Source organism: Hyperoodon ampullatus (assembly GCF_949752795.1).
Source record: "Hyperoodon ampullatus genome assembly, chromosome: 3".
Lineage (NCBI taxonomy): Eukaryota > Metazoa > Chordata > Mammalia > Artiodactyla > Ziphiidae > Hyperoodon > Hyperoodon ampullatus.
In genome coordinates this window covers 138,470,931-138,498,137 of record NC_136916.1, presented here as the reverse complement: position 1 = coordinate 138,498,137, position 27,207 = coordinate 138,470,931, and the positions used below count along the sequence as shown (strand labels likewise).

The 27,207-nt window shown below is 38.9% G+C and overlaps 1 protein-coding gene across 3 annotated transcripts in view; it reads left to right on the top strand.

Annotated features, from left to right (window-relative positions):
• RTN1 (reticulon 1) overlaps positions 1–27,207 on the top strand; it is a gene marked incomplete at both ends in the record, with an annotated part of 234,498 nt that overhangs the window by 194,175 nt on the left and 13,116 nt on the right. For 2 of the 3 annotated variants that reach the window (XM_079700820.1, XM_079700819.1), the window contains 2 exons: positions 22,956–23,163; positions 25,710–25,848. In XM_079700820.1, coding sequence (XP_079556946.1) covers positions 22,956–23,163; positions 25,710–25,848 — 347 coding nt within the window. Of the gene's footprint in view, positions 1–9,229; positions 9,291–22,955; positions 23,164–25,709; positions 25,849–27,207 lie in introns of those variants that run through there. The other variant, XM_079700821.1, reaches the window with a different exon arrangement.

The following is a 27,207-nucleotide window of genomic DNA, read 5'->3' as shown; positions in this document are numbered from 1 at the left end:
CTTAATTGGCTACATTTAATAAGTCTTTGGACACAGAAGAAGACAATTAGTGAACTCAGAGAACTCAATAGGAAATATTCAAAATGGTGAATGAAGGGAATAAAATATGAAAATAACAGAACAGAGTATTAAAAAGTATGCTGTATAAGAACATATAAAGATACAATAGTTTGAAAGTAAAGGGTGGAAAAAGCTATGCAAACACTATCATGCGAACACTAATATGCAAGTATTATGCAAACACTAATCAAAAGAAAGCTGTAAAAGATATCTTCCATATTAACTAAACTAGACTTTAAGTCAAGGAGTATTATTAGAGATAAAGGGGGAATATTTCATAGTGATAAAAGAATCAATTCCACTGTAAGACATGATAATCTTAAATTTATAAGTGCCCAATAACATAGCTTCAAAATATATAAAGTAGGGCTTCCCTGGTGGTGCAGTGGTTGAGAGTCCGCCTGCCGATGCAGGGGACGCGGGTTTGTGCCCCGGTCCGGGAAGATCCCACATGCCGTGGAGTGGCTGGGCCCGTGAGCCATGGCCGCTGAACCTGCACGTCCGGAGCCTGTGCCCCGCAACAGGAGAGGCCACAACAGTGAGAGGCCCACATACCGCAAAAAAAAAAAAAAATATATATATATATATAAAAAGTAAAAGCAGACAAAATTGAAGGGAAATACACAAATCAACTTCAAAGTTGGAAGTAGTATTTCTTTTCATATTTGACAGACACATAGACAAAAAACTAGTGGAGAGCTAGATTATTTGAATAATACTATTAACTAATATGATCTAATTGACACTTCCCCTTGAAACTTCAACATATACGTTCAAGTCCACTAGACATATATATCAAAATACATCATGTTCCAGGCTCTCAAGCAAGTCTCAACAAATTTAAATGGATTAAAGTAATACAGAATTTGTTCTCTGACTACACAATAATTAATCTGAAAATAAACAATAAGGATAGTTAGAACAATCCTCAAATTTTTACAGTTCTATATAATCAATAGATCAAAGAAAAAACTCACTTTCCAATGCCTATTGGAAAACAGTTTGAACAATAATATTGACATAATGTATCAAAATTTGTAGGATGTAGCTACAGTGTTTAGAGGGCATTTTATACTTTTATTATTTTTTTATACTTTTATTTTTTATAATATTTATTTATTGCTGCATCAGGTCTTACTTGTGGCACGCCCTTCATTGCTGCATGCGGGATCTTTGTTGTGGCATGCAGGATCTTTTTAGTTGCAGCATGTGGGATCTAGTTCCTGGACTAGGGATCGAACCCAGAACCCCTGCATTGAGATCACGGAGTCTTAGCCACTGGACCACCAGGGGAGTTCCCCAAGAGGGCATTTTATACTTTTAAATGAAATACTAGAAAAGAAAAAATGCTGAATATAATCTAAGCTTCTATTTTAAGGAGCTAGTAAAAGAATAGAAAATGAAAGTAAAAACTAAATAAATAAATAAATAAATAGACGGAAACAGAGAGCATATATACAAAAGAGAAGACACAACAAAGTAGAATTTTATTCTTTAATTCATTATATTGATAAACTTCCAACAAAATGATCAAGAAAGAGGAGAGAAAACAAAATGTAAAATATCATAAATGAGAAAAGAAACATGACTATGACTCCTCCAGATTATTAAAAAATTAAAAGATGATATACATAATTTATGCCAATAAATTTAGCAATATATATATATATATATATTTTTTTTTTTTTTTTTTTTTTTTTTTTTTTGCGGTACGCGGGCCTCTCACTGTTGTGGCCTCTCCCGTTGCGGAGCACAGGCTCCGGATGCGCGGGCTCAGCGGCCATGGCTCACGGGCCCAGCTGCTCCGCGGCGTGTGGGATCTTCCCAGACCGGGGCACGAACCTGTGTCCCCTGCATCGGCAGGCGGACTCTCAACCGCTGCGCCACCAGGGAAGCCCCCAGCAATATATTTTAATTAGACAAATTCATTTGAAAAAAACTGACCAAAATTATCATAAGTAGAAATTAAAAATCAGAATAATCTTACACTATTAAAGAAATCTGTAATTAAATATCATCTCACAAATAAAACTCCAGGACCAAATGGGTTCCCTGGTGAATTCTTGCAAACATTCCAAAAAGAAATAATACCATCTTATATAAACTCCTTCAGAAAATATTGGTGGGATTAACACTTTTCAACTCATTTTGTGTGGCCAGTATAACCCTGATGCAGAAACTTAAGAAAAATATTATAAGAAAGGAAAGGAAGAGACCATATCTCTCATGAATATAAATATAAAAATTCTACACAAAACATTAACAAATTGAATCCAAATTGAACAGCAGTATATAAAAAGGATGTCACATCAGGGCCATATAAAGTTTATTCTAGGAATGCAAGTTTGGTTTAACATTCAGAATTCAATCCATGTAATTTATATATTAAGAAAATTAAGGAGAAAACCTATGTGATCATCTCACTAGCTTCAGTAAAAGCATTTGATAGAATTTAGTACCTGTTCATGATGAAAAATCTCAGAAAACTGGTGCCAGAGGGAATTTGCCTTATTCTGATAAAGGATAGCTAAAAAATTCACAGCTTGCATCATATTTAATGGTGAAATTTTGAACACACTTTCCCCTTTAATTCAAGAAAAAGACAAAGGATAGTCCCTGTTACCACCTCTACTGAACAGTATACTAGAAGTCCTAGCCAAAGCAGTAAGTCAAGGTAAAGAAATGCAAGTATAAAAATTGGAAGGGAAGAAATAAAACCATCTTTATTCTGAGAAGATATGCTTATATACATATAAAATTCAAAAGAATCTACAAATAAAATTAATAAGTTAATCTAGCAAGGTCACTATTACAAAAATTTATTAACCTGGTATAACTTTTTCCATTTCTACTTAGAACATTTCTGTATCAGTATGTTTTAGGACTTTCTTTTGAAAACATCCTTTGACTACATCTTTTTCATCCAATATGAAAGCTTTCATCATTTTTAGTTGGCATTCTTTAGGTATATTTGGAAGTATTATTAATACTTTGTGCTTTCAATTTACTAGTTATTTTCTTTGCTTCTAATTTTTCCTTTTCCTGATTTCTATTTGATTGAATTAATTACCTTGCTTATACATTTTATTCATTTGGAAGTTACATGTTCTAGTTATTTTCTTTTTTTTTTTTTTTTTTTTTTTTTTTTTTTTGCGGTATGCGGGCTTCTCACTGCTGTGGCCTCTCCTGTTGCGGAGCACAGGCTCTGGACGCGCAGGCTTAGTGGCCATGGCTCACTGGCCCAGCCGCTCCGCGGCATGTGGGATCTTCCCGGACCCGGGGCACGAACCCGCGCCCCCTGCATCGGCAGGCGGACTCTCGACCACTGCGCCACCAGGGAAGCCCTCTAGTTATTTTCTTTTAGTGGTGACCATTAAATGTTTGACACATAAATCTGACTTTTTCATAGTCTAAATATCTCTATCTTCCTCCTGAACAAATACTAGGATCTTAGAATGCTTTTACTCTTGTCACTCCTTCCTACCTATGTTCTATTTTGCCTACTGTTTTACTTTTACCTTTCTTTTATAACCCTCCCCTCAAATTAGCCATTACTGATGTTTATGCTCAGCATTCTTTCATGCATGTCACTTCTTCCTTTTAACTGAATTTAGGTTCAGTTTTCTTCTTTCTGGAGTACTATCTACGATAGATTTTTCTGCAGAGTCTGCCATTAGTAAATTCTCATTTCTTTCATATTTGAAAATCCCTGTATTAGTCTTTCTGGGTATAGAATTCTAGATGACGGTTATTCTCCCTCACTACTTTGAGGACATTATTTCATTGTCTTCTGGCTTCTATTAATGAAAAGATTGCTGTTCATCTTACAGTTTCTCTGAGGTAATCTTTTATTTATGTCTGCTTTGAAGATTTCTCCTTATTTTTGATTCCCTGCAGTTTCACTATGATGTGGGTCAGGGTATTGATTTCTTACTTGTCTTGCTCAGGGCTAGAATTTATGTCTTTTATCAATTCTGGAAAGATTCTCAGCCAAATTTGGATAAATTATTCAACTTCCCATGTTACTTCTCTCCTTGAAACCCTGCAGTGTCTCCCTCATCTATTGACAGTATTACTACTCAGGCCTGTCACAGTTTGGCCTCTACACATTTCTGTAATTAAGTTTCCACGTCTGACAGCCGGGAAAGCCCATCACTCAAACTGGTGGTACATTTCTTGTTCATAACTCAGTTTAATTATCACCTATTCTCTGAAGGCTTTCCTGAAACCTCTGCCACTAAACACTCTGTGTTTTGTGTATCCACTCTTTCCTGTTCATACAGTCCACTGATTGCATTTATCTATTTATGTGTAAATCTTCCCCCCAGTAGACTCAAATTCCCAGTGGGCAGTTCCCTTTGTGTTTACAGAGACAGGCACTTAGTATGGGCTCTATAAACCTTTGTAGATTGAATGAATCAATCAATCAAGAAGATGAAGGTAAACACTATCTACCTCATAGGGATCTTGTAACAACCAAATACACACCATGTGAAAATAAAAAGTGCTAATCTTTTATTTGAATTGAAGACAACTTATGCATTGTTTTGGTACAGTGGGTTATGTAACAAACTGGTTGTTCCTTTAAATTTCCTTATTCCATATGGCATAGAGCAGAGTTCTTAGTGTTCTTTGATCATAATAAAATTTTTTTTTTTTGGTTCTGTGCCTTTTCTGCCAATTGCTATACTTCTCAGAGCCTAAAAAATCCAAGGAGTTCTATAAGATGCTTGATATAGTTTACTGGGTATTATAATACATTCTGTCCTGAAAACTCAGTGCATCTGTGAATGCTCTTCCTCCATAGATCTTAATGGCTTTCTCCTTTATTCCATTAGGTGTCTGCTCTAATTTTACCTTACGAATTAGCCCTTCACTGACTCTCATTATAAAACAGCAAATTTCCACCCCAGCCCCTTCTCTGTCCTCTTTTACCTCTTTATTTTCCCCAATACACTTCTCCACAAGTGAAATATATATTTACCTCTTTTATTATTATCTACTCCTCCCATACACACTAGCATGTAAACTTCTTAAAGGTAGGAACTTTGCTTTATGCTTAGAGCAGTGTCTAGAATACAGTAGGTTCTCCGTATTTCTTAAATAAATGTGTCAGTGTAGGTGCCATTGAGTCTCATCAGTAAAAATCCTGATGCTTAGTAAGCAAAAACAATACAGCCACTCTGGGCATAGCAGCCTTCAACGTTCATCTTGATCTGGGATGAGATTATAAAACTTGGCTATTTTGCTTTTCCTTAGTACAGACTAATGCACGATTTCATCCTGAAAACTAAAGAAATCACTTCCTTTCCTGGCAGTACCTAAAGCAAGTTCTAAGCTGGCTGCATACAAAGCCCGTCTGTTCTCTCCTGGTTTAAAGACAGCGGCAGTTCCTGCCTGCTTTTAGTAAGCTTTATTTTGCTTTCTGTTTTCTTTCACTGCTTAAGGACAATTTACATATCTTTTCTACCCATTCTATCATTTTGAGCTTGCCAAGAGCTTTCAATTAATATTTTGTGGACACTTGTGCAAAGAAAGCACCCATTTACAATGTCTATGGGAAATAAATTCTTATTATTTCATAGAAACAAACATCTAAAGCTATAACTCATTTGTATATTATGAGGGAGAGGTCCAGAGATACTTATTTGCTGAAAGCAAAGCCATATAACTAAAGTTTGTAACACAAGTGGGTCTAACACCCACATCCCCAGTCATTCTTCATACTCTTTTGCCTGATTTTCCTTTAATAAGGTCATTTTTGTTTCTCTTAATTACCTGTGCATTAATCAAAAGCCCCCAATTCTTATTTTACTAGTGTGTGTCTTTCTGGCATCAGACATCTTACCTCCTCAGTCTTCAACTGTCAAACTGCTATATTGATTTTTCGGATGTCATCAAGCTTCTCTTTCCAGATTGAGCATGACTGAAAAGAATGTGGTCTTTCAGCTAAGCTGACATTCCAAGGTCAACTTTGTGGCCAGTGAAAACTCATGGCCCAAGAATTCTGACACAGCTACCCTCCACCTGAGGGAGAGTTTGCCTCTCTGCCTACTCTTCTTTGCTAGGGACATGCTGCTCCCAGCTTGCTGCTCAGTACTGACTGTCAGAGCCACACACTGGCTCCAGTAACACTGAATACTCAACCACTGAAAATACCTGGGTTTTCGTCTTGTTTGTGCTTTCCTTTGCTGTGCAAAAGCTTTTAAGTTTCACTAGGTCCCATTTGTTTATTTTGGGGGTATTTGTTTTTTAGGCATTTGAAATATTTATTTTCCATCTTTCTGTAATTGGGGATTTTCAGGTTTGTTTCTTTTTTTTATATAGCAGGTTCTTATTAGTCATCCATTTTATACACATCAGTGTATACATGTCAATCCCTATCTCCCAATTCATCACACCACCCCCTGCCCCGCCACTTTCCCTCCTTGGTGTCCATACGTTTGTTCTCTACATCTGTGTCTCAGTTTCTGCTCTGCAAACCGGTTCATCTGTACCATTTTTCTAGGTTCCACATATATGCGCTAATATATGTTATTTGTTTTTCTCTTTCTGACTTACTTCACTCTGTATGACAGTCTCTAGATCCATCCACGTCTCTACAAATGACCCAATTTCGTTCCTTTTTATGGCTGTGTAATCCATATATATGGAATCTAAAAAAAAAAAAGTGGTTCTGAAAAACCTAGGGGCAGGACAAGAATAAAGACGCAGACGTAGAGAATGGACTCGAGGACATGGGGAGGGGGTAGGGTAAGCCGGAACGAAGTGAGAGATTGGCACAGACATATATACACTACCAAATGTAAAATGATAGCTAGTGGGAAGCAGCCACATAGCACAGAGAGATCAGCTCGGTGCTTTGTGACCACCTAGAGGGCTGGGATAGGGAGGATGGGAGATGCAAGAGGGAGGATATATGGGGATATATGTATATGTATAGCTGATTCACTTTATTATAAAGCAGAAAGTAACACACCATTGTAAAGCAATTATACTCCAATAAAGATGTTAAAAAAAAAAAATACCTGGGGCACCTTCTGTACTGAGGCTGATGTCTGCGGCTGTCATTGGACTGTCAGTGCCTCCTAGTGGCCAAGGTTCCAAAGGATTCCAACTGAAAAGTGGCCAGGACAGGAACAGCCCACCTGGCAGCCCTTTCTCTCTCCTTCTGAGTCTTGTCCCCACCTATTTGCAGTTTGTCCCAGCCCCACATCATGCAGTGAGAATTCATCATCACGTACCAGTCATTTCATCATTTTGCTGACTGAATTCCCAAATATGACCATGATGATAAAAAAATTGGGAGGCGGGGGAAGGGAGAGGGAGGAGGGGGGAGGGAATATAAATATAACAAAAGTCACTAGCACCTCTAGAGCAGGTCAGTTTGAAAAGTGCTGTGAAGTAATGTGGTCACTGTTCTTCCTTCCCATCAGCCCCATGGGAGCTCCGACAAGCCCACCCTTGTAGGAGACTTCAGATGCCCAGAAGTGCCAAATCATCCTTCTGAAATCCTTCTTTCTTAAGCTTCCTTAGGAATAATTTCAGATGTGTTACAAAGATATGCAGAGGCTTAACTGGTTTCTCTGAAGGCTTTTATTCTAGAAAGAACATGCATGATCATAAAGATCATATTTTAAAGTGTATATGGTTCATAAAATGAAAGATAAATCATGTCCACAAGCATAACCTTGAGATTACTGTCATTAGACTCTTGCTGGCACAGGATGTACAGATGTAGATTTGGGTATGGGAAGGAATGGCTCTGTAAACTGCAGAGGAATTGTGGAGGCTCCACTTCTCCATGAGGGAGAGAGAAATTCTGTGTAACAGATAAGGCCATGCTACAACAGATGAAGTGGGAACTCTTCCTTCTATATACCCCTTTGGTCCCCAAGGCATTCTTTGTCCTCATGCTATGTCTTGTCTCCTCAAGGGTCCCCTCCACCAGGACTTTCATTCCCTAGAAAATGCCTATATTCCAGTCCTTTCTCTGTGCTATTTATACCTTTTCCTCATCAAAACATACCTATCCCCCGTCCATTCTCTCAACTGCCTTGGAATATAATCTGATAAAGTATTTCATGCTAAGATTTGAATAGTAGCTTACTACCTATATTTCTGCTCCTCCCATTAACATTTGCATTGTAACTGGGGACACCTGAAGCCCTTGACTCACAGGGCTTGGAAACCAACTTTGTCTCCCAAATTATACACACCACCCATGCCCATCACCCCCCAGCACTCTATCTCAAATATGATGTTGTTGAGGAAGAATGCCCTTTGCTTCCCTGAGTTCTGTTTGGATGTCCCCACAACTGACCACTCTTGGAGGGTCACTGCAGTGGCTAATAACTCCGTGTGTCAGAGTCCAAAGGCTTTGATCTGGAGCCTACTGGCACCACATTCTGATATTATTTATTCATTCAACCCACAAACAGAGCTGGAGAAGAGGGGTTAACAGGAGAGGACACAAGCCTTCGGGGTTTCTTTGCAGTGATTGCGGCTTTGCCAAGGAAGGTTTTGGATAGCCGTGGACTATTCCAAAAGAGGGAAAGAATCTGGCAGTTGTTTGGAAGACGTCAAGCAATTAAAGTGTGACTACAATGTAAAGAATTGGGGGCGGGTGGAGGGGGGAAGGTGAGTGAGCGCTGCGGCAATTAGGGGACATGATGCTGAAAGCCTGAGATTTGTACTGCCATCAACTATGTCTTATCCAACAAGTTTCATGGGTTTCTAAGACATTTCTAGAAAAAGCACCATGCCATGCCGGGCAGGAAGTCCCAGAAACAGCCCAAGTGTTGTACTCTCATCCCTACCCTTGGCCCTTTCTCTTTCTCCCAAACTCCCCACCCCCGTCAGCTTTTGTGCCTTCCGGGTAAGAACCGGCTTCACCATCTCTCGGGCAGCGAGCCTACGCTCTCGTCTCTAGCGGCACCCGCATCCCCGAGCGCGCAGGCCAACCCGGCACCGCGCCGCGCTGATTCGCTGCCTCGGAGACTGCGGTGCCCGCGACGCGCCCGCCCCTCGCAGCGCACGCCGGCTGGTTCAGCCTCAGTCTGTCTGCAGCCGCGGCCACCGCGAGCAGCGCTGCAGCCGGGGCACCGACGCCTCAGTGCTCGCTCGGCGCCCCCGAGGACAGCAACGGCGAGCCCCTAAAGCGCGCACGATGCAGGCCACCGCCGATTCCACGAAGATGGACTGTGTTTGGAGCAACTGGAAAAGTCAGGGTATTCTCTTTATTTCAGTTGTGCATGCCTGCGGCGCACGGGAACGCCGGGACCCAGACTCGGCCATTGTGCATCATTTCACCTGTGGGACCTATGCATGCTTTATACCCAAGCGCTTTCTGATGGGGGGAGTAAACTTGTTCTGTCAAAAATCAAAGTGGATGGTGTTTGATTTTTGTGGGGGTTTCCCCTTGTCCTGTCTTTTTAAAAAAAAAAATCCCCCACCCCCACCCCTTTGTTTTCTTGTTGTCACGCTAGTATTTTAAATAATGCATCTTTTGCCTCCTCCTGGAGCTCTTTTGGGATCCTTTAATCATTCAGTACTTGTTTAATCTCTTCTTATTCCCGGAGTTAAAATGCTTTCTTATTGTTCCGTGCATCCCAGTGCATTTAATTTATGCCTAAAAGGTTGAAATCTCCTGGTAGAACCATTAGCTGAGAAGGCTGTAGTGAGTGCATCCTTTTAAGAGGGACACACCCATTTCAGGCTTATTATTTGTGGTCACAGAAAGGAAACTGGAAATGCAGAATAGCTCTCGAAATCCTGAAAATATGATGGCGTAGACACATATTAGGATGATTCACTTTGAAATATTTCAGGGTTTTTTTTGTCTTTCATTGGGGTAACCTTTAACTACTGTTTATTAATAATGGGTATATGTGGAACAAATGGAGGGAAATTAAAAAGCAGTGCCAGTTGCCCTCTGGTATAACAGATTTATTTTGAAACAGTCCATATTAGCACTGGGTGTGGCCACCCTCCAGCCTCGCTTGGATTGCTTTTCAGCCATTTTTATTCAGCCTCATACTTCACACATCTCCATCTCTCCTTTGTTACATTAAGATTCTCTCCTTCATCTTGCTCAGTGTGAGATTACTAGGAGAAAGAGAGACTTTGAAAGAAAGAATTATGTGTTGTAAACTTGGATGTTTGTAATATGAAGTGTCTTTTAATATTTAACAAATATGGTTCTGAAGAAGGTGCGTTTGACTTAACCTGCAGGGTTGCAGCATCCCTCAGGGGGCCAAGAATACACTGGAGCAGAAGCTGATTTTTTTTTTTTTAACCTGGCATGTTCCTCTTGTAATGTTATATCATAGAAAGAATGGGATGTCTTTTAATCTTTAATGCCCCAAGGAGTTTTTCTTTGGTAAATCTTTTAAGCAGAGAAAAAGTAAACATGAACCTCAGAATTAAGAACATATTTTCTCTGTCTCTTATTTGTTGGTTGGGCGGCTAAGACATAAAATACAATAGTCTAGTTCAAATTATGTGGGCCTATTGGAAATACAGCTGTCAAAAGTAAATAAATGGACCTAATAAATTTAAATGCCAGGAAATAAGAAATGTATGGCCATTCAGGGGGCATAATATTAGAGAATGATGTCAACTACATGAACTAGCATATGTTTTATACAGGAGGCAGCTGTGAAAATTCTTGGTAACATTTCATTCTTGTTATGTGTTTAGACTCAGCCAGTTTATTCCGTATACACACTCAACATACATCTATGGCTTGAAAGAATACCAAGTTTAGTTGGACATAACAAAGTTGGTTTTTAGACTATGCTTATGGATTTCCTCTAACCAAAAGTAAGTACCAAAAGTGGCAGATTTTCTGCCTTATTTGTATAAGATGTAAGACACTATTTTATCACAGTCGTCCTATGTGTTTTGCCTCAGTTGACATTCTCACTGAGGGGGGGGTTAAAAAATGTGGACATTTATAATCAAAATAACACAAAATGCCATAATTTGTCCATTGAAGACAATCGTTTTCTTTTCCACTATACAGCTGCTTACGAAGATTGATGCAGGATCGTTGAGGGTCTTTCCTACTCTGTGACCTTTGATAGTGTTCAGTACCATTGATTTCCTTTTGTCAGATAGAACAAAGCCATTATCCTGAAAATTAACTAATAACTGGGTGGATGGGTTTATAGGCATAAAAGAGAAATAATAAGTAAATTATTCCTGTTTCTCCCCACTAGGAGAACTTTCATCTAAACTAAAATCTACAGTAAGATTCTTGTTTAGCATTTTCAGTGTATCTTCTTCATTTTAGTTCCCTCATTATCAAAAACAGTTGTTCTTAACACTGGCTGCATATTAGTATCACCTGGGAAGCTTTAAAAGCCATGAAGGATGCCTGGGCCCCACCCCTAGCGGTTCTGATTCAGTTGAGCCAAGCATCAGTATTTTTCAAAAACTCCTCAAGTGAATTTAATACATAATCAGGGTTGAAGCCACTCATGTGTAATAATTCTTAGCCCAATCCATAGACCAGCAGAGCAAGGTCTAGTATACAAATGATGAAATGGGTGTGATCAAGGAGCAGCTGTGAATGCAGTTAAAAGAAGTAAGTATTAACATTGTTGATAATGTCCTCTGAAGGTATTAAGAAGTGAAAGTTTTGCTTGGAAAAGGGAATAAAAGTGAGTTTCTGTTTCCTCTATGTTAAACAATTCCATGGAGAAATTTGCAGCCCATTGGATATGTCATGAAGACTGTACTGAAACTAATACAATGCGTCCTAAAAACTGTAGTATACATGCAAAAGGAACCTTATATTTATTTTACTATATATGATTTTAGCTGTAGAAAAGAATGTTTAAAGACAGACTAAAGTCCACATTATACTACATTACACACATTCTGTTTCCAGTTTAAAAAAATGATACTCATACCCAATTGGTTAATAAACCAAAGCCCAGTCTACTCAGTGAAGATGAAATAAGACAATAACCTAATAAAACATGCCAATATACATGGCAATCTTCAGATTACTAAGTATTATTATTATTAAATATTAACATTTATTGGGCACTTTTACTGAGTGCTTTACTCGCATCATTGCATTTAATCTTCATGAATCCTATGATGTGTGAGTTGTTTTATTATCCCATTTTACAAGTGATGAACTGAGGCTTCTGCCAAGGCACACAGCTGGTGATGCCAGAGGCTGGATTCAAGCCTAGGGCTGTCTGACCCCAGAGCCCCTTGATTCTTGCTGTTCTACCATCTGCCTCCAAAGTAGATGGCTTCTTCCTCAATGGTTTTTCTAAAAATGGGAATTATCTAGGTAATGGGGGGTGTTAATAACCCATCACATTTACATAGTTTTCATTTTGCCAAACATCTTCTCATTTGAGCTTTTCAGTTTACTCTTGAACAACATGAGGCTCAAAGAGGTTAAGTGACTTGCCCAAAGTTTTTTGATAAGTGCCAAGTTGAGTAATGAAAAGGTGACTCTGACAGCGAATCCAGAACTCTTCCTATCTCAACGCTCACTGCTTCTTTCACTAATGCTGAGTTACAGAAAGTGAACTCTCCTTTACACCTTCAAAGATATTTTCACACAGGTTACCTCTTTAAAGACAAAGCAAAATTGAGCAGTTGAGGCAGTGATCTTGACCAATTTATGCCATTGTTGTCATCATCCCCATCATCAACTCATCATTAAAAATTCTCCATCAGTATTATCCATGTGTCGGTCATTGTCCTAAACTCTTGTTACATATCTTAATTTCATATCTTCCTGAGATTATTGTGTTACTCTCATTTTATAGAGGACGAAACTGAGGATTTTAAGGCTGAGATGGCCAGTAATTTGCCCTAAGACTTAGGTGGGTCCCAAACACAGAGCAGTCTGATCCCCAAACCTACACTTGTAACCACTTTACTATACTACCTGAATCCAAATGGTACTGAGGCAGGGGAACAAAGTTTGACTAGAACCACTTATCCATATCATTTCACTTGTGCTCCAAAGATTGCTGTTTTCCAGATATCACTGTACATGACAAGTTCATGGGCAAGACAGTTGCAATGTGGGGGGCTGAGGCTAGTGGTCAGCTCCCACTTTACTGCACGTGGCAGCATTTTGTACTTACAGGTTCCCCTGCCTGTAAAATAGTGAAGGGTGAAATGCTTTCCAGAGAATATAATCTTACATGTTTCTGATTTTGTTAGAAAATAAAATATTTTGAAAATTTTATGCTGGCCTACAGTTCTCTGTGGAAACACTCTTGAGGGTAGTCTGTTCTCAAAGGTGCTAGTTCAAAATGGCCAAGCCTCCCTAAATACACAGAAGAAATGTCTGTTGTAGCCACAGGAATTGAAAGAAATGATTGTATTTTGAAAATGGCATTTAATAAAGACAATTTTACACACAGACATAAAGGCAGACCAATCCCACCTTTTATCAAAAACAGCATTTTACTTGGATTCAGTATTATTAGAATACTTGTGCAAACATTACAGCATAAAAAATTTCATTTACAAACTCCCTCTCTGCAGATTCTAATGAGGTCTAATGGGAAAACTGGCTTAGCTGAGGATCTAGGGATTTTTTTTTAATGAAACAAAACTCTCATTGTACAGATAATGTACCAAACATAGGTAGTTATTACTCCATTGAAAAATAAAATTCTCCTTTTTCACAATGTATTATCATTCTCAAGAGAATCTTTATAAGGGAATATTTCAAAATTTGGCGGTAGAATAATGGCCTTATTGGTTTTCTAAAAATAATACATGCACATTATGAAAATTTCCATTTCTACAAAGAGTTTCAAATGAAAGCCACAAATCACCCAAAGTCCTACCACCTAGAGTTAATTAATGTTAGTATTTGCTGAATAGCTTCCAATATCTGTATACCATATAAAATGAGTCTGTAGAACTAGGTAGGGAACAAAAACAGCTTTTATTAAACAAGATTGTACGTATCTCAAGAAGTATTTAAAATAATTTAATGGGAGAAACTGACATGAAAGAATTGCTGAACTTCAAATATATGTTTCTTTACGTTACGAGCTATTCCTTACTAAAATTAAGAAAAAGACTATGATAAACATCAATAGGTTAGAATCATTTTTTATTACATGTTTTGGTTTTAGACTATACAGATGGACTCTCTGCAGTGTCTTCTTTTTTTTTTTTTTTAAAGGAAGAGCCACCATGGATGAGATTGACAGAAATGCCATGCTAAATCCACATCTTCAAATCTATGGTTTTTCTCATAGTTCCATGAATTAATATTTCTTTCATTAAAAACAATAATATTCCTGATACGCCATCACGAAAGCATTAATTATGATTACCATACATCAATAGGGGTTGTGGATGAAATCTTCTGTCATATTCAGCAGGCCCTTCCTTCTTTATCATTTTTAAAATGATGCCTTACCTCCCTCCCACTTTCTTCTTATAGTATTTGAAATTATATTCTTTACTCAATTGTTTTTCCTCTTTAGAATAATTAATACATTCAGGAACAGAATCTGTGAATTGATCTATTTTAAGTTCACTTAAAATAGAATTCTAAAATCTAATGAAAGCTAATTAAATTTACATCACCACCAAATTTCCCATCCTTCTCAACCTGATGTCCTAAGTTGTGTGCATATTTGACCATGTATTAATATTTACATATTGTCACCTTTTCAGTTCTTATGAAAGTACACACAGCCATTAAAAGAAACATGACTACCTTATAATTAAGCTCACAATTTGAAAGCTAAGAATTTGACATTAATCTTTAAAAGCCGTCTTCTGCCTATGTGATAGATAATACTAACTACATTAAAACCTTGATCATTATAATTGTATTCTAAATTTATAGCATATATTTCAAATAAGAAAATAAAATTGTTAGGAGTTTTAGAACTTAGAAGTATAGAGTTCTCTTTCCCCCAAGTATGTTTGAGCTATAAACTTAAATCTGAGCAATTATCTTACCGTTTCACAAGATAAAGTCCTTAAATTCTTCCTTACTTCTTGTGTTGCCAAATGGGGAAAATAATTCAAGCATTACTTATAAGTTCTTTGCCCAAACTGGTGTTAATGTTGAACAAATGAAAAGTAGAGAATGGACTTGAGGACACGGGGAGGGAGAAGGGTAAGCTGGGATGAAGTGAGAGAGTAGCATTGATATATATACGCTACCAAATATAAAACAGATAGCTAGTGGGAAGCAGCTGCATAGCACAGGGAGATCAGCTTGGTGCTTTGTGACCACCTAGAGGGGTGGGATAAGGAGGGTGGGATAGGGAGGGTGGGAGGGAGAGCAAGAAGGAGGGGATATGGGGATATATGTACACATACAGCTGATTCATTCCCTTTGTTATACAGCAGAAACACAACATTGTGAAGCAATTATACTCCAATAAAGAAGTTAAAAAAAAAACAAAAATAATGAAAAAAATCAAAAGAAAAAAAAGTACAAATGTAATAGGTTTTAATGTTTAGAATTTATTGCAGTTATACCCGTTTCACAATGGGCATACTTCACATGTAGTCAAATTCATCTCCTGCCTTCAGAATCATTTCACCAAACTGCAGATCAAATCTAGTGATAATAGGGGTCAGGAAGGACATAATATTTTATTGAACAGAACGAAGGTACAGTGAGAGATCATTCCTTTTCCTCGTCTTGTATCTTTTTAGTTCAAGAAATATTTTAGCCATTATGGTCTTTGTCAAAATTTTAAAATATATTCTTTAAAAATGAGAGAACCAACAGCAGTCTACCTTCTATTCCAATACAATGATGGATTTTAAGAAGGTATGGCCCAGACTTAAGATTTTGTGGCTAATTATGACTGATACAAACCAATCAATGAACAGTTTTGTATTTTGATCCAGTCAGAAAGCTTATTCAAGAAAGAAAAAGCACACAAAGACATTCATTATTCAATACCTTGAAAATCTTTCTGTGTGCCTCCCTCAACTACCATGTGCCCAAAGCCTGTCTTTCTCTCCATATGGCCCTGTCTTCCTTTAATCCTAAACGAGCCTATTTGCTGGAGGTTTAGCAGGAGAAGCTGACAACCCAGTCTTAAATACTGGGCCCTACTGGTTCATTTCCTGGCCAGGCCTACTCTACCAAGGTGACAATGGCTTAAGCATCATTGTGTTAATTTCACAGCATGGAATATGGTCCTAGTAGTTAGAACTAGCAAACAGGAATCACATTCAGCTGTTAAACCCAGGAAAATGGTAAATCCTTCATGAGTATAAATGTAGTTTATGCCATCAGTCTAATCTGAAGGGTAGTCATTAGAAGAACGTGTTTGCTTTTGTCTCCCATGGAATAAAAGTCCCAGAGATTGTTGCTAGCCATGGCTTTGGCAATAAAATCCTTCATTTCTCATTGTTCTGCCGAAGCTGATTAGAGTAGAAGATCATCTGTGGGTTAAATGCTGTGCTCTTTTACTATCTACACGGAGCACTAGGCTTAACATATATTCCCTTTCATAACATCCACAGAATTACTTAACCGTCTAGAAAATAACGTTGGCATTTTTCTCTTGACAGTCAGATTGGCTGCATTTAAAAGATGTGAAGGAAGGACCTAGAAAATGGAATCACTGCAAGAGTCTTATCTACAAAAGTGTCTTCTAGCAATTTCCTCTCTGGGCTCAGGGCTCCTGGATTACCTTTTAAATTTTTACCTTATGTAGGAGACTGTTTCATGGCAAATGAAACTTATGGATTAGTTGATCAGAAGATGTCATCTTTGAAGGTCTCTGCGTATGTTTAAAGTATTTTATTACATCTATTTCCATTATGTTTCTCTAGTTTGATGGCAAAATGAGGGAATAAAGTAGAAAAAGTTACTACTATTATTGTTAACTTTTTGTGCTGATATTTTATTTGCCTAACAAAAATCAGAATAATGGACTTTTCTATCACTGCTTTAGACACTGAGTTGTAAAGAACTGAGGGTTTTCTAGCTTTGTAATCCTTTTCACAAGGTAGTAAATTATTGGAGGCTTGCTGAAAAGTAAATATAAAAGTCAAAGCATATTTTTCAACACTTCCTTTGATGAAATGCTGATATCATTTGTGAACAGGAATTTCACACATTTTCTGACCTGGCCTTTGAAAAAGTAGCATTAATTTGTCACATAGCAAGTGGTGCAATGCTGCCTGAAATCTTTTTTGGACCAAGATGAAGTATAAATAAATACATTTAAGAATATGGTGCAGTAATGTAGATAATTGTGCACAATTTATTGCCATTTTATATATTACCCACATTTTGCCTTATAAATAAAATATGAATAGCTGCACCACTGTCTTTTCAGTTCATACATTTTTGGTATACTTTCTGAATGCTAGAGTCACTATTGGATCATTTAATTCAATACATTTAAAATAATGTCCCAATCCAAAAAAATTTAGACTGCAGCAAAGGGCTTTCTTTCTAGAAATTTGACATTGAATTTTATTTCCATTTAGGTATTAATTCAAACCTTGGATCACTTCTATTTTATTGTTCTATTCTTGCCTGGATTATGGAAATGAGAGTAGCACTGATTTCAGCATTTGAGATTAGGATTCTTCAAATCTGCCAAATCTGCCAGTCCACCCTTCTAAGTCAGCCCCAGGCAGGCTGCAGTGTGTGTTCCCACATGTGGTTTGGGGACCAGGATGAGCTCAGCAAGCCCAGTCTATTTATTAGATTGATAGAACATACTGATCTCCCATTTCATTGCATTGCTCCTTGGTTTTTAGCAAAGTAATTTAATTTTTATAATTGGCAAAGCAATACAGTAATTTACTTGTCCCAGTGAGTATGCTTAGTGAATGTGTACTCAGGTGTTTAAACTCTCACCTAGCCTTCCTGTATTAGGAGAATATTGAAAGAAACAAGCTATCTGCTGCAGTATTCAAAGACTACTTGTGATAATTTGCTGCAGTTACAGAGATACTTATGTTTTTACTTGGATTCTAAGGAAGCTTTATTCAAATACCCATTTTTCTGGACCAGATACTATAAAGCTTCCTACACAAGTTTACATCACTCTAAGCAAAATTAAAATGTGAAAAATCAGCATTTATACAGCAGCTTGGGAACACAGAAACTCTCTTCTGTGATCACACTTCATCACTTCCTACCGTCCCACTGAATCATCAGGGCTTCAGGCTGTTTGCCCGCACTCTGGCCACACACAGCCCTTGCCATTTGCCCAGCGTATCAGTTCCCAAAGGTCTTCACTGCTTGTCATTCCCAGCCTGAGCCCAAGGTTGTTCATTTCAATTCTGTCCTTTTGGATCTTTGACTCCTCTAACCATGCCAGTTCACAAATCTGGGCCAGCCCCACAATCCACAGATCAAAACACCCAACCTCTAACCCTGTTGACTGGATCCACAGAGATCCTTGACTTTAACCAAACCCTCTTTACTTCCTGGAAGCCCTTTTATTAATTTCTTTTTGAGTCCTACTGTATTTTTCTAGATCAGCACTGTCCAATAGAAATATAATGTGAACCACATATGTAATTAAAAATTTTCTAGTGGTCACATTAAAAAGTAAAAAGAGGGCTTCCCTGGTGGCGCAGTGGTTAAGAATCCGCCTGCCAACGCAGGAGACATGGGTTCGAGCCCTGGTCCGGGAAGATCCCACATGCCACGGAGCAACTAAGCCCGTGTGCCACAACTACTGAGCCTGTGCTCTAGAGGCCAAGAGCCACAACTACTGAGCCCACGTGCCACAACTACTGAAGCGCATGTACCTAGAGCCCGTGCTCCGCAACAAGCAGCCCAAGCACCACAACAAAGAGTAACCCCCGCTCACCGCAACTAGAGAAAAGTCCACTTACAGCAACAAAGACCCAATGCAGCCAAAAATAAATAAGTTTATTTAAAAAATAAGTAAAAAGAAACAGGTAGAATTACTTTTGATAATACACTGTATTTAATCCAGCATATCTAGAGTATTAGCCTTTCAACAACAGAAAATCAGTATAAAAAGCATTAATGAGATACTTTTTACGTTCTTTTTTGTACTAAGTCTGAAATCTGACATGTACTTTATACTTTCAATATGTTTTAATTGAGGCTAGTCACATTGCAAGTGCTCAGTAGCTACTGTGACTCATCACTACTATATTGAACAACGCAGGTCTGGACCTCTCCTAATCTCTTCAAGCCCTACCCCTATTCAGTCTCAGGAGGACCTCATGACTCATTTTCCAGGGAAAACTTGAATAAATCTACCCCGAGCCACTTGATATTATTCCCTATCCACCTCAACATATATCTGTAGCCACACCAATACTTTGACAAAGTATTCATTCTTCTTCCTTCTTTGAAAAGAAAGAGCTGTGACTGATCCCATCCTTTCCCCAACTTCTCTGAGACTTTGCTCAAACAAATATCTTATCTTTCCGGGGATCTTCACTCCTCCCTTTTCACTAACATTCCCAGGTTTGCTCAACCTTAAGATTTGCTTGTTGCTACTTCCAAAACTACCATCTTCTTTATTACTTTGAATTTCCCACCACTGACCCAAACCTTTACAGTAGGGCTTCCATCCTCACTAGCACCTAACACCACTCTCTCCCCAGTTATGAGTGACTCCCCAGTCTTCAAAACCAGTGGTCCTTTCTCATTTCTCATTTCCCTCATTGCATCTACCGCATTCCACACTGTAGCCTACCCTTTCTGAAAGTTTCCTTCTTCTTTACTGCCAACCCCTTTCTTCTGGAAGTTTCCTTCTTCTTAACTTCCCTAACCAACACTCTTGTGGGACCCTTTCAAATACCCAGACAGGACTCCTTTTACAGCTTTACTCAATCCTTTGAATCCTTAACTATGGTTCATCCCTTATTACATCCGTTAGTTTCTCCTCTCTTGGAGGTTTCCTCTACTTTCACGGCTTCAATCATCATTTCTACTCAGAATACACCCAAATGTAAATATTCAACCCTCTTAGCTAAATGGCAGTCCTGCACTTCCAATTCTCTACTGTACATATCCATCTGAATATCACATGGATATTACTGTCCATTTTAACTCAGGGCTATTGTGACAAAGCCTATAAAAAGAAATTTTATTTCCAAGCCTCCAAAAAATTAATAAGTATTGTGTGTAATTGTCAGTTACATCTCATTTGTGATCCCTGTCCCATCTCTGCCCCAGGCTGTGTCAAAATGCCCTGCTTGATGTCATCACAGCAGAACCTGGAGGTATAAAAACAAGTGTTAGCTTTTTCCCAAACCAGTTCTCCCTCAGATTTCCTATTTTTGTCAGTGATACTAATCACTCTGTCACCCAGCTTTGAAATGTTGCTTTCACCCTTAATTAGTTCTTCCTCCTTTCTCCCACAGCTTATTAGTCACCGTTCTTGTCAACTAATCCTTCATAATATTTCCCTGTATCCACCCCATCTCCTTAACAAATTGTTCGCCACATTCTCAAACCATCCCACAACCTCCTTCATCAATTCCAGTACTGTCCCTTCTTTGAACTCAACTTTTGCCACCTCTGACGACACAAGGTATATTGGCATTGATGCAGCATTAAAAAAAAAAAAATGAATGTTCAGTCTTCCCATCTAGATCTTAAGTTAACATAAAAGCAGGAACAAAATGTTATGATCTCTTCATTCCTGTGCTTACTAAATAAACAGATGACCAATAACTGTTTACTATTGATAATGACTTGATTGCCCTTACCAAAAAAAATCACTATAAATATCTAGCTCTGGAAGCAGATTGAAATATAATCAAGTTGCCCCAAATTAATTTTGCATACTTTGGGGACAGTTAACATTCAACCACATGACATGAGAGAGGCAACTGTTTTTTGAAAAAAGCATCAAACTTAGGGTTTGATCTTGTTTCTCCTATTAAATAGTCAGTATGCGAGTTTCTTAACTTCTAGTTTCCTTGCCTGTTATACACCTGTGTAATGGAGTTTATTGTGAGGTTTCAATGAGCTAATGTCTGAAAGTGCTTTGAACATTTCAGAATCTGTGTAAATAGAGAATCATGTCACAAAGTACTCAGAATCAACATCCATTGATGTTTTAAGATACAACTTTTGTTGACCTCCCAATTAGAAACCCCCAGCAATTTTATCAAGTTGATTGAAAGACCTGTTGTGTAATTACCCTGCACCAAACTAACGTTACTTAGTTAACAATTAATGTTCTCTGCCCACAGCTGCTTCTAGTGAAGCCCCTACCTGGTGCCTGCCATTCTTGGGCTGTTTGAACAGGGGTCCAGAGATTCAGAAGGTTTTTTCTAGAGGCCACATCATTTTTAACAGGTGTTATGCAATTTGTTAAGTGGGGATTCACTTGAAAATAGCAAATTCTGTCTCCTCTCTGCCTGAAAACTACTTACAGTCTCTGTGCCCCTTTACATCATCTCAGGGATGGGTAAGCCTACCATCCCTAGCACTGTGTACCCCCATAGCACAGATCATGCTGTCTTATAATGTGTTTATTTCTAAACGTGTCTGCCATGGGAATCTGTGGGCATCATAAAACAGAAGATTACAATTTATTTATTTACATATAAGTTTTCTTTTTTAAACAATTCATTTATTTTGATATACCTGGCACTTAGCACAAAGCATGGCACTTAGTACTTGCTCAATAAATACTGAATAAATGAGCAAATGTGGAAGAGGTAACACTGCAGGTAATGGTGATGTTTTAGTCTCCTTTTTATTCTCCTTCCCCACTCCCCTACACTTCACAGAATAAATACTAAGAGGCTCCTAGCCCACAGGGGCCTTTAGGCCTGCTGGTCTAGACTTAGGCCTAGGCTTACCTCAATTTGTTGTCTCCAGAGCCATTCACACCCAGGGGGCAGCAAGGCTTCTGTGGAGATCCCTTCTTCTCCCACTTCTATCATCTACCCTCAGGGGCCCAGGCGTTTCTTATGTCATGTCTTCCCAAAGATTCCTCTTCTCTGCCTGAAAAGAAAGAAACCATTTGTTACTCGCCTCATTGAAGAATAAATTTGCATACATTCTTCAGCAAGTCTTCTATGCTTTTTTCATAATCTAGTGACTGGAATATTTAAAATATTTCCATTTTGTATCATATTTGAAGCACCATGGCTTTATTCTTTTGAATTTAATTTTTTGTTTCTGAGTTGAAAGGCAAATAACTGAATGAGAGGTGTGATGTAGATTTTAAGGCTTGTATTCCAGATTTTTTAAGTCACAAGAATGCAAGTGAACATATGATTACAAAATGGTTTAATCCAAATTCCAGGTATTCTTGAGAAAGCTACTAACCCTTCAGTTTTGCTCATTTTCGAGGCAGACCGTATCTCTATTCAGAAGCCTTTGGCATTAGCTGGGGTCTCCCAGACCTGCTGCCATGCTTCTGAAGGTTCCACTTCTCCAGAACCTCTGTTTTCCTTGTTGCTGCCCCTTCTCAGCAGCAGGGCCATGTGTATGACTGATGTGCTCATCTACGGGCCACCTTTGAGACACTGAATTGTAAGCAGGGCATCAAGATGTGTACAATCAATACCATCCAAAAGAAGAGAACAGGTACTTCACAGAGTCCTCGGAATTTTCAATCTTGTTTCAAAGTCACGTAATTTAGGCCACTGTACCGATGTAGCCCACTGAGATCCACTCAGAGAGATATTGTCACTGGGGGTTCAACAGCCTATTCTTATCTGTGAATTTACTGATTGACCTCAGGGATAGAAAAGATTCTTCCAAAGCAAAATGGGATGACAGTAAGTGCCCTGGGAATAGCGCTGTGTCTATTCATCTGTGTTTAGGAATCCAAAAGCTGGTGAGAACCTGTAGCAACTGTGGCTTTGCAGAAGGGGCTGCAACAGCTCCCCCAGGGGCACTGCCAGTGTTAACTGGTGTGTGTATGTGTGTCTCCTCCCTACAGCTATTGACCTGCTGTACTGGAGGGACATCAAGCAGACGGGGATAGTGTTTGGGAGCTTCCTGCTGCTACTCTTCTCCCTGACCCAGTTCAGCGTTGTGAGTGTCGTGGCCTACCTGGCCCTTGCTGCGCTCTCAGCCACCATCAGTTTCCGCATCTACAAGTCTGTTTTACAAGCTGTGCAGAAAACCGACGAGGGTCACCCTTTCAAGTGAGTGCCCCCACCAGACCAGCCCTTGCCCCGCCTCTCATGTGGCTCTTCCGTCTGCCTCTATTTCAGCTCCTGTGCACTATGGGTTGTGCTTCTCTGACACCTAACAGGCCTCGTAGAGTCTCCTTTAATGCTCTCTCTTTTAATAACTAATATTTCTGTTAAATTTAATACAAACTCATTTATCTCTATTCTAACCGTTACTGCTTTATTGAGTTTTTAAAACTTTATTACTACTAATTAAATATTAAATATTTATCTTTAATTTAAATTTATATAATTTATATAATATAAATTCTTTTCTTGTGTGTGAATTTATAAATGTGAAAATATTAAATTTATATTAATATTCATTTTATATTATTACTAATAATAATCATAATTCATTATTTGTATACAGTGTTTTATAGTTTGAAGTGTTTCAACAATTATCCCTCCCAACTCTCTGAAGAAGGCAGAACATTATAATCCCTATTCACAGATGGAAAAACAGAGGTTCTAAGCAGTAAAGTGACTTACCCAAAGTCACATGGCAGTAAATAGCACAGAGCCGGGACTAGAGTGTTTGGATTTTTATTTCTCTGCTCTTTCCAGAAGTTTAATATCAAAGGGCCAAACTTCTGAGGGATGCAAGTTTCATGAACAGTATTATGCACCCTCTTCCGTATTTTTATACAGGGGAAATCTAACTAGAATGAACAATGAAGAGGAGGATTTTTTTAAGGCAGTGTATTAAGAGGATACATGAAATGTGGCAGAGGGAGATATTAGCACTTCCAGCTGCATGCTCCCCAACTCCACCCCAATTTAGTTGTGAGTATAGCTTGTAAGCCCCAGGTATTTTAGCACTGACTGTCAGAGTCAACCCTCACCTGGTGCTGGCCCCAGAGTGCAGGCCCCACTACAGGTATCCTCACCTCCTGGAACTGACAGATATTTCTGCATCCCGAATGAGACCTGTAGATACTGCTGCATGATGGCTTCTGAGCCAGCCCCAGTAATTCACTTGGGATGCCTCTGAATCCTTCCTGGCTCACCCTCACCAGTCAGCTGAATCAAGGCATCAGGGCACCAGGCTCTTAAAAGAGGGAAAAGACTCCTGTGTTATGGGCCTTGTTGACAAAAGGGAAAATGCCATGTTTCAGACTTCTCTTCCCAGCCTCTGGTTCCTGGCCTCAGTGTCAAACACAGTTACAGTCTGATCTTTCTCGCCCTTGGGATGTATTTGGCCTTCTTCTAATGCAGAGTTAATGGGTTTTCTGGGCCATAACTTGGTTACACATGTTCCCATCCCCAAAGTGGGAAGAATGGAGAAGTGGAGTGTCATTTTACCAGGGTGAATACTATGCCTACTTCAGTGACCCTAGCCTGTGACCAGTATCCACACTGTTAGAGTCCTGCCCTGCCCCAGCCCCTGTCCTTAGCCATCTGAGAGAGGCCGGTTTCTGCCACGTTCTTGGATCCAAGCCTGTCAAGTTACACTGAGAACTCATCTCTCACTTCTCTTACTTCTTCTGTAACTACCCAGTTGTAGGACCAAGAGTCTAACTGTAATTAGTTCAACTACTTTATCTTCCATTAGGAGACATTTAAAATGTAAAACACTCCTTTGGCTGAATTTTTTTATCAGCAAAAGGAATATATAACTCAGAATACATTTTGAATCAAAACATATTATCTAGACAAATCAGTTTTTCTATTTTTTTCTAAAAAGCCAAGCATATAAACATAAATTCTCTAAAACTCAAGCCAAATTCTGTTTTACTCTTTTCCTCTCAATCCTCAGAGTTAGGTGAGCACTTTAAAAACTCTAGAAATATCCTCAAAATAGACAACATTGTAGAGTGGGGGAAGGAGAGAGAGAGGATGGGCCTGGGGAAGGGGGGGATGGCCAAAACAGGAGGATAGACTGATTTTTATATACTTGAAGAGTTTATCTACCCAAGAGTTCAAATTAACCATTTGAACAAATGGAAAATGCAATTACTAAAAATACCACTCTTACTAGAAGCAGTGAGCATTTTAATACGGTGCAGCTCACTTGCATTTTCAGAGTTCTCTAGATAAAACCTGAAAGTACTTTCCAGAATTTAAATATGAAATCTTAGAGTTTTGATGACAAATAATAATTGGCAGCTAGGATTTTCAGATATCTCAGTTATTTAAAAAGACAATTCATCTTCATGCAGCCAAGAAGAAAGGAGGACTTTGACAGTTGCCTGGTGGGCCAGAGATATACAGAGAATTCAGCAAATGAGCTGGTTTGGATTGACTTTTCTCTCTTCTCAGCCAGTTGCTCTGAATTATCAGCTCACACTGTAATGTTGCCTATGGGAGACAGAAGCAGTCAGAGTGCCCCACTAAGTGTCGTGATTCCTGTGTTCCTCAACGCACCGGCTTTGGGTGTGTGGGGTGCCCTGTAGCCTTTTGGCTGGCATGAATCCTTCAGGATGACCTGGCTGTTATCCTCAGGGTTGGAAAAGGAAAACTTCGCTGTTTCAGGATTCCCTTTGATGGAGTTCTCTGGGGGGGTCCTTTGTTGACAGGGCCTACTTGGAGCTTGAGATCACGCTGTCTCAGGAGCAGATTCAGAAGTACACAGACTGCCTGCAATTCTATGTGAACAACACGCTTAAAGAACTGAGGAGGCTCTTCCTTGTCCAGGACCTGGTGGATTCCTTAAAAGTATGATTGCTTAAGGTGTTCCGTTTGACCGTCTTGGTTTTATTTTCCCTAACGGTGTAACATTATAAACTGCGACACAATGGAGAATAAAATAACAAGTGCTAATTATATTCTAGAGTCAGAAAATCTCCAGCTGTACAGTACCATGGAGCTCATCCAGTCTAATCCCCTCATTTTACAGATGCTGGAACTATGGTTCAGAGAGGTTAAGATACTTGCCTGAGGTTGCCAAGTGAGTCACTGATAGAGCTGGGATCAAACCCAGGTCACACGTCTTCTAGTTCTGTACTTTTTACAATATCCCAGGTTGCTTTTCCTTACCATTTTCAATTCCTCAATTTCCTAAAATTATTTTTAAAATAAAAATCTAGTTTAGGGAATGTAAAAAATATATATGCTTTTTCTTTGAAATGCTGGACTCTGCTAATAATAAGACATGTGGGCTGTGAGACTGAACCCCTGAGGGTAGAGGACCTTGGGCACTTGGGTGTTATTCCTGGTGCCATCATTGAACTCACCAGGTTTCTTTGAACAAGCTGCTATGACCACCCCGTGGCTTACATGTAAAACCAAAGTCAATCAATCATGATTCAACAGGGCCATGAGCAGAGGGGTGGGAGCCCAGGCAAGGATGTTTTGAGTTCCCTGTTCCCCCAGAGCACTTTGTACACACCAGGGAGGGGTCTCCCATGGGCTGCTCCATAACTGAGGAAGAAAGAGCAGAAGGAAAGTAAGTGATGAGGCCTTAACCCTCAAGGTGCTTTACTGGAATAATGTCTTGGCAGGTAACGACTAAAAAAGAGATAGGGAGATTATACTTACCGTAGGGCTTTTAAGGTGACATTTCTCTTGACATTTGTAATGTAAAAATTGTGGGCTAGAATGGGGATCAGCAAACCTTATCTATAAAGGGCCATATAGTAAATATTTAAGGCTTTGCAGGCTACACAGTCTTTGTTGCAGCTACTCAACTTTGCCATTATAGCAGGAAAGCAGCCAAAGACAATATGTAAATAAATGACTGTGGCTGTGTGCTAATAAAACATTGTTTATGAACACTGAAAATTGAATTTCATATCATTTTCACATATCACAAAATGTTATTCCTGTTTTGATTTTCTTTGACTATTACAAAATGTAAAATCCATTCTTAACTTGTGGGCTCATACAAAAACAGGCCAGTGGCCGATTTGCTGACCCCTGCCCTAGATTATTATTTCATTGAGTCCTTCAAATCTTACAACAAAGAGATCCAAAGGGTTTGGAGAGAAGTAAAGACAGGATCCTCTTTCAGTAAGTCTGTGATGAGCTTTAAATGCTCTTACATTTTCTATTGAAACCATGACGTAGTTTGCCTCA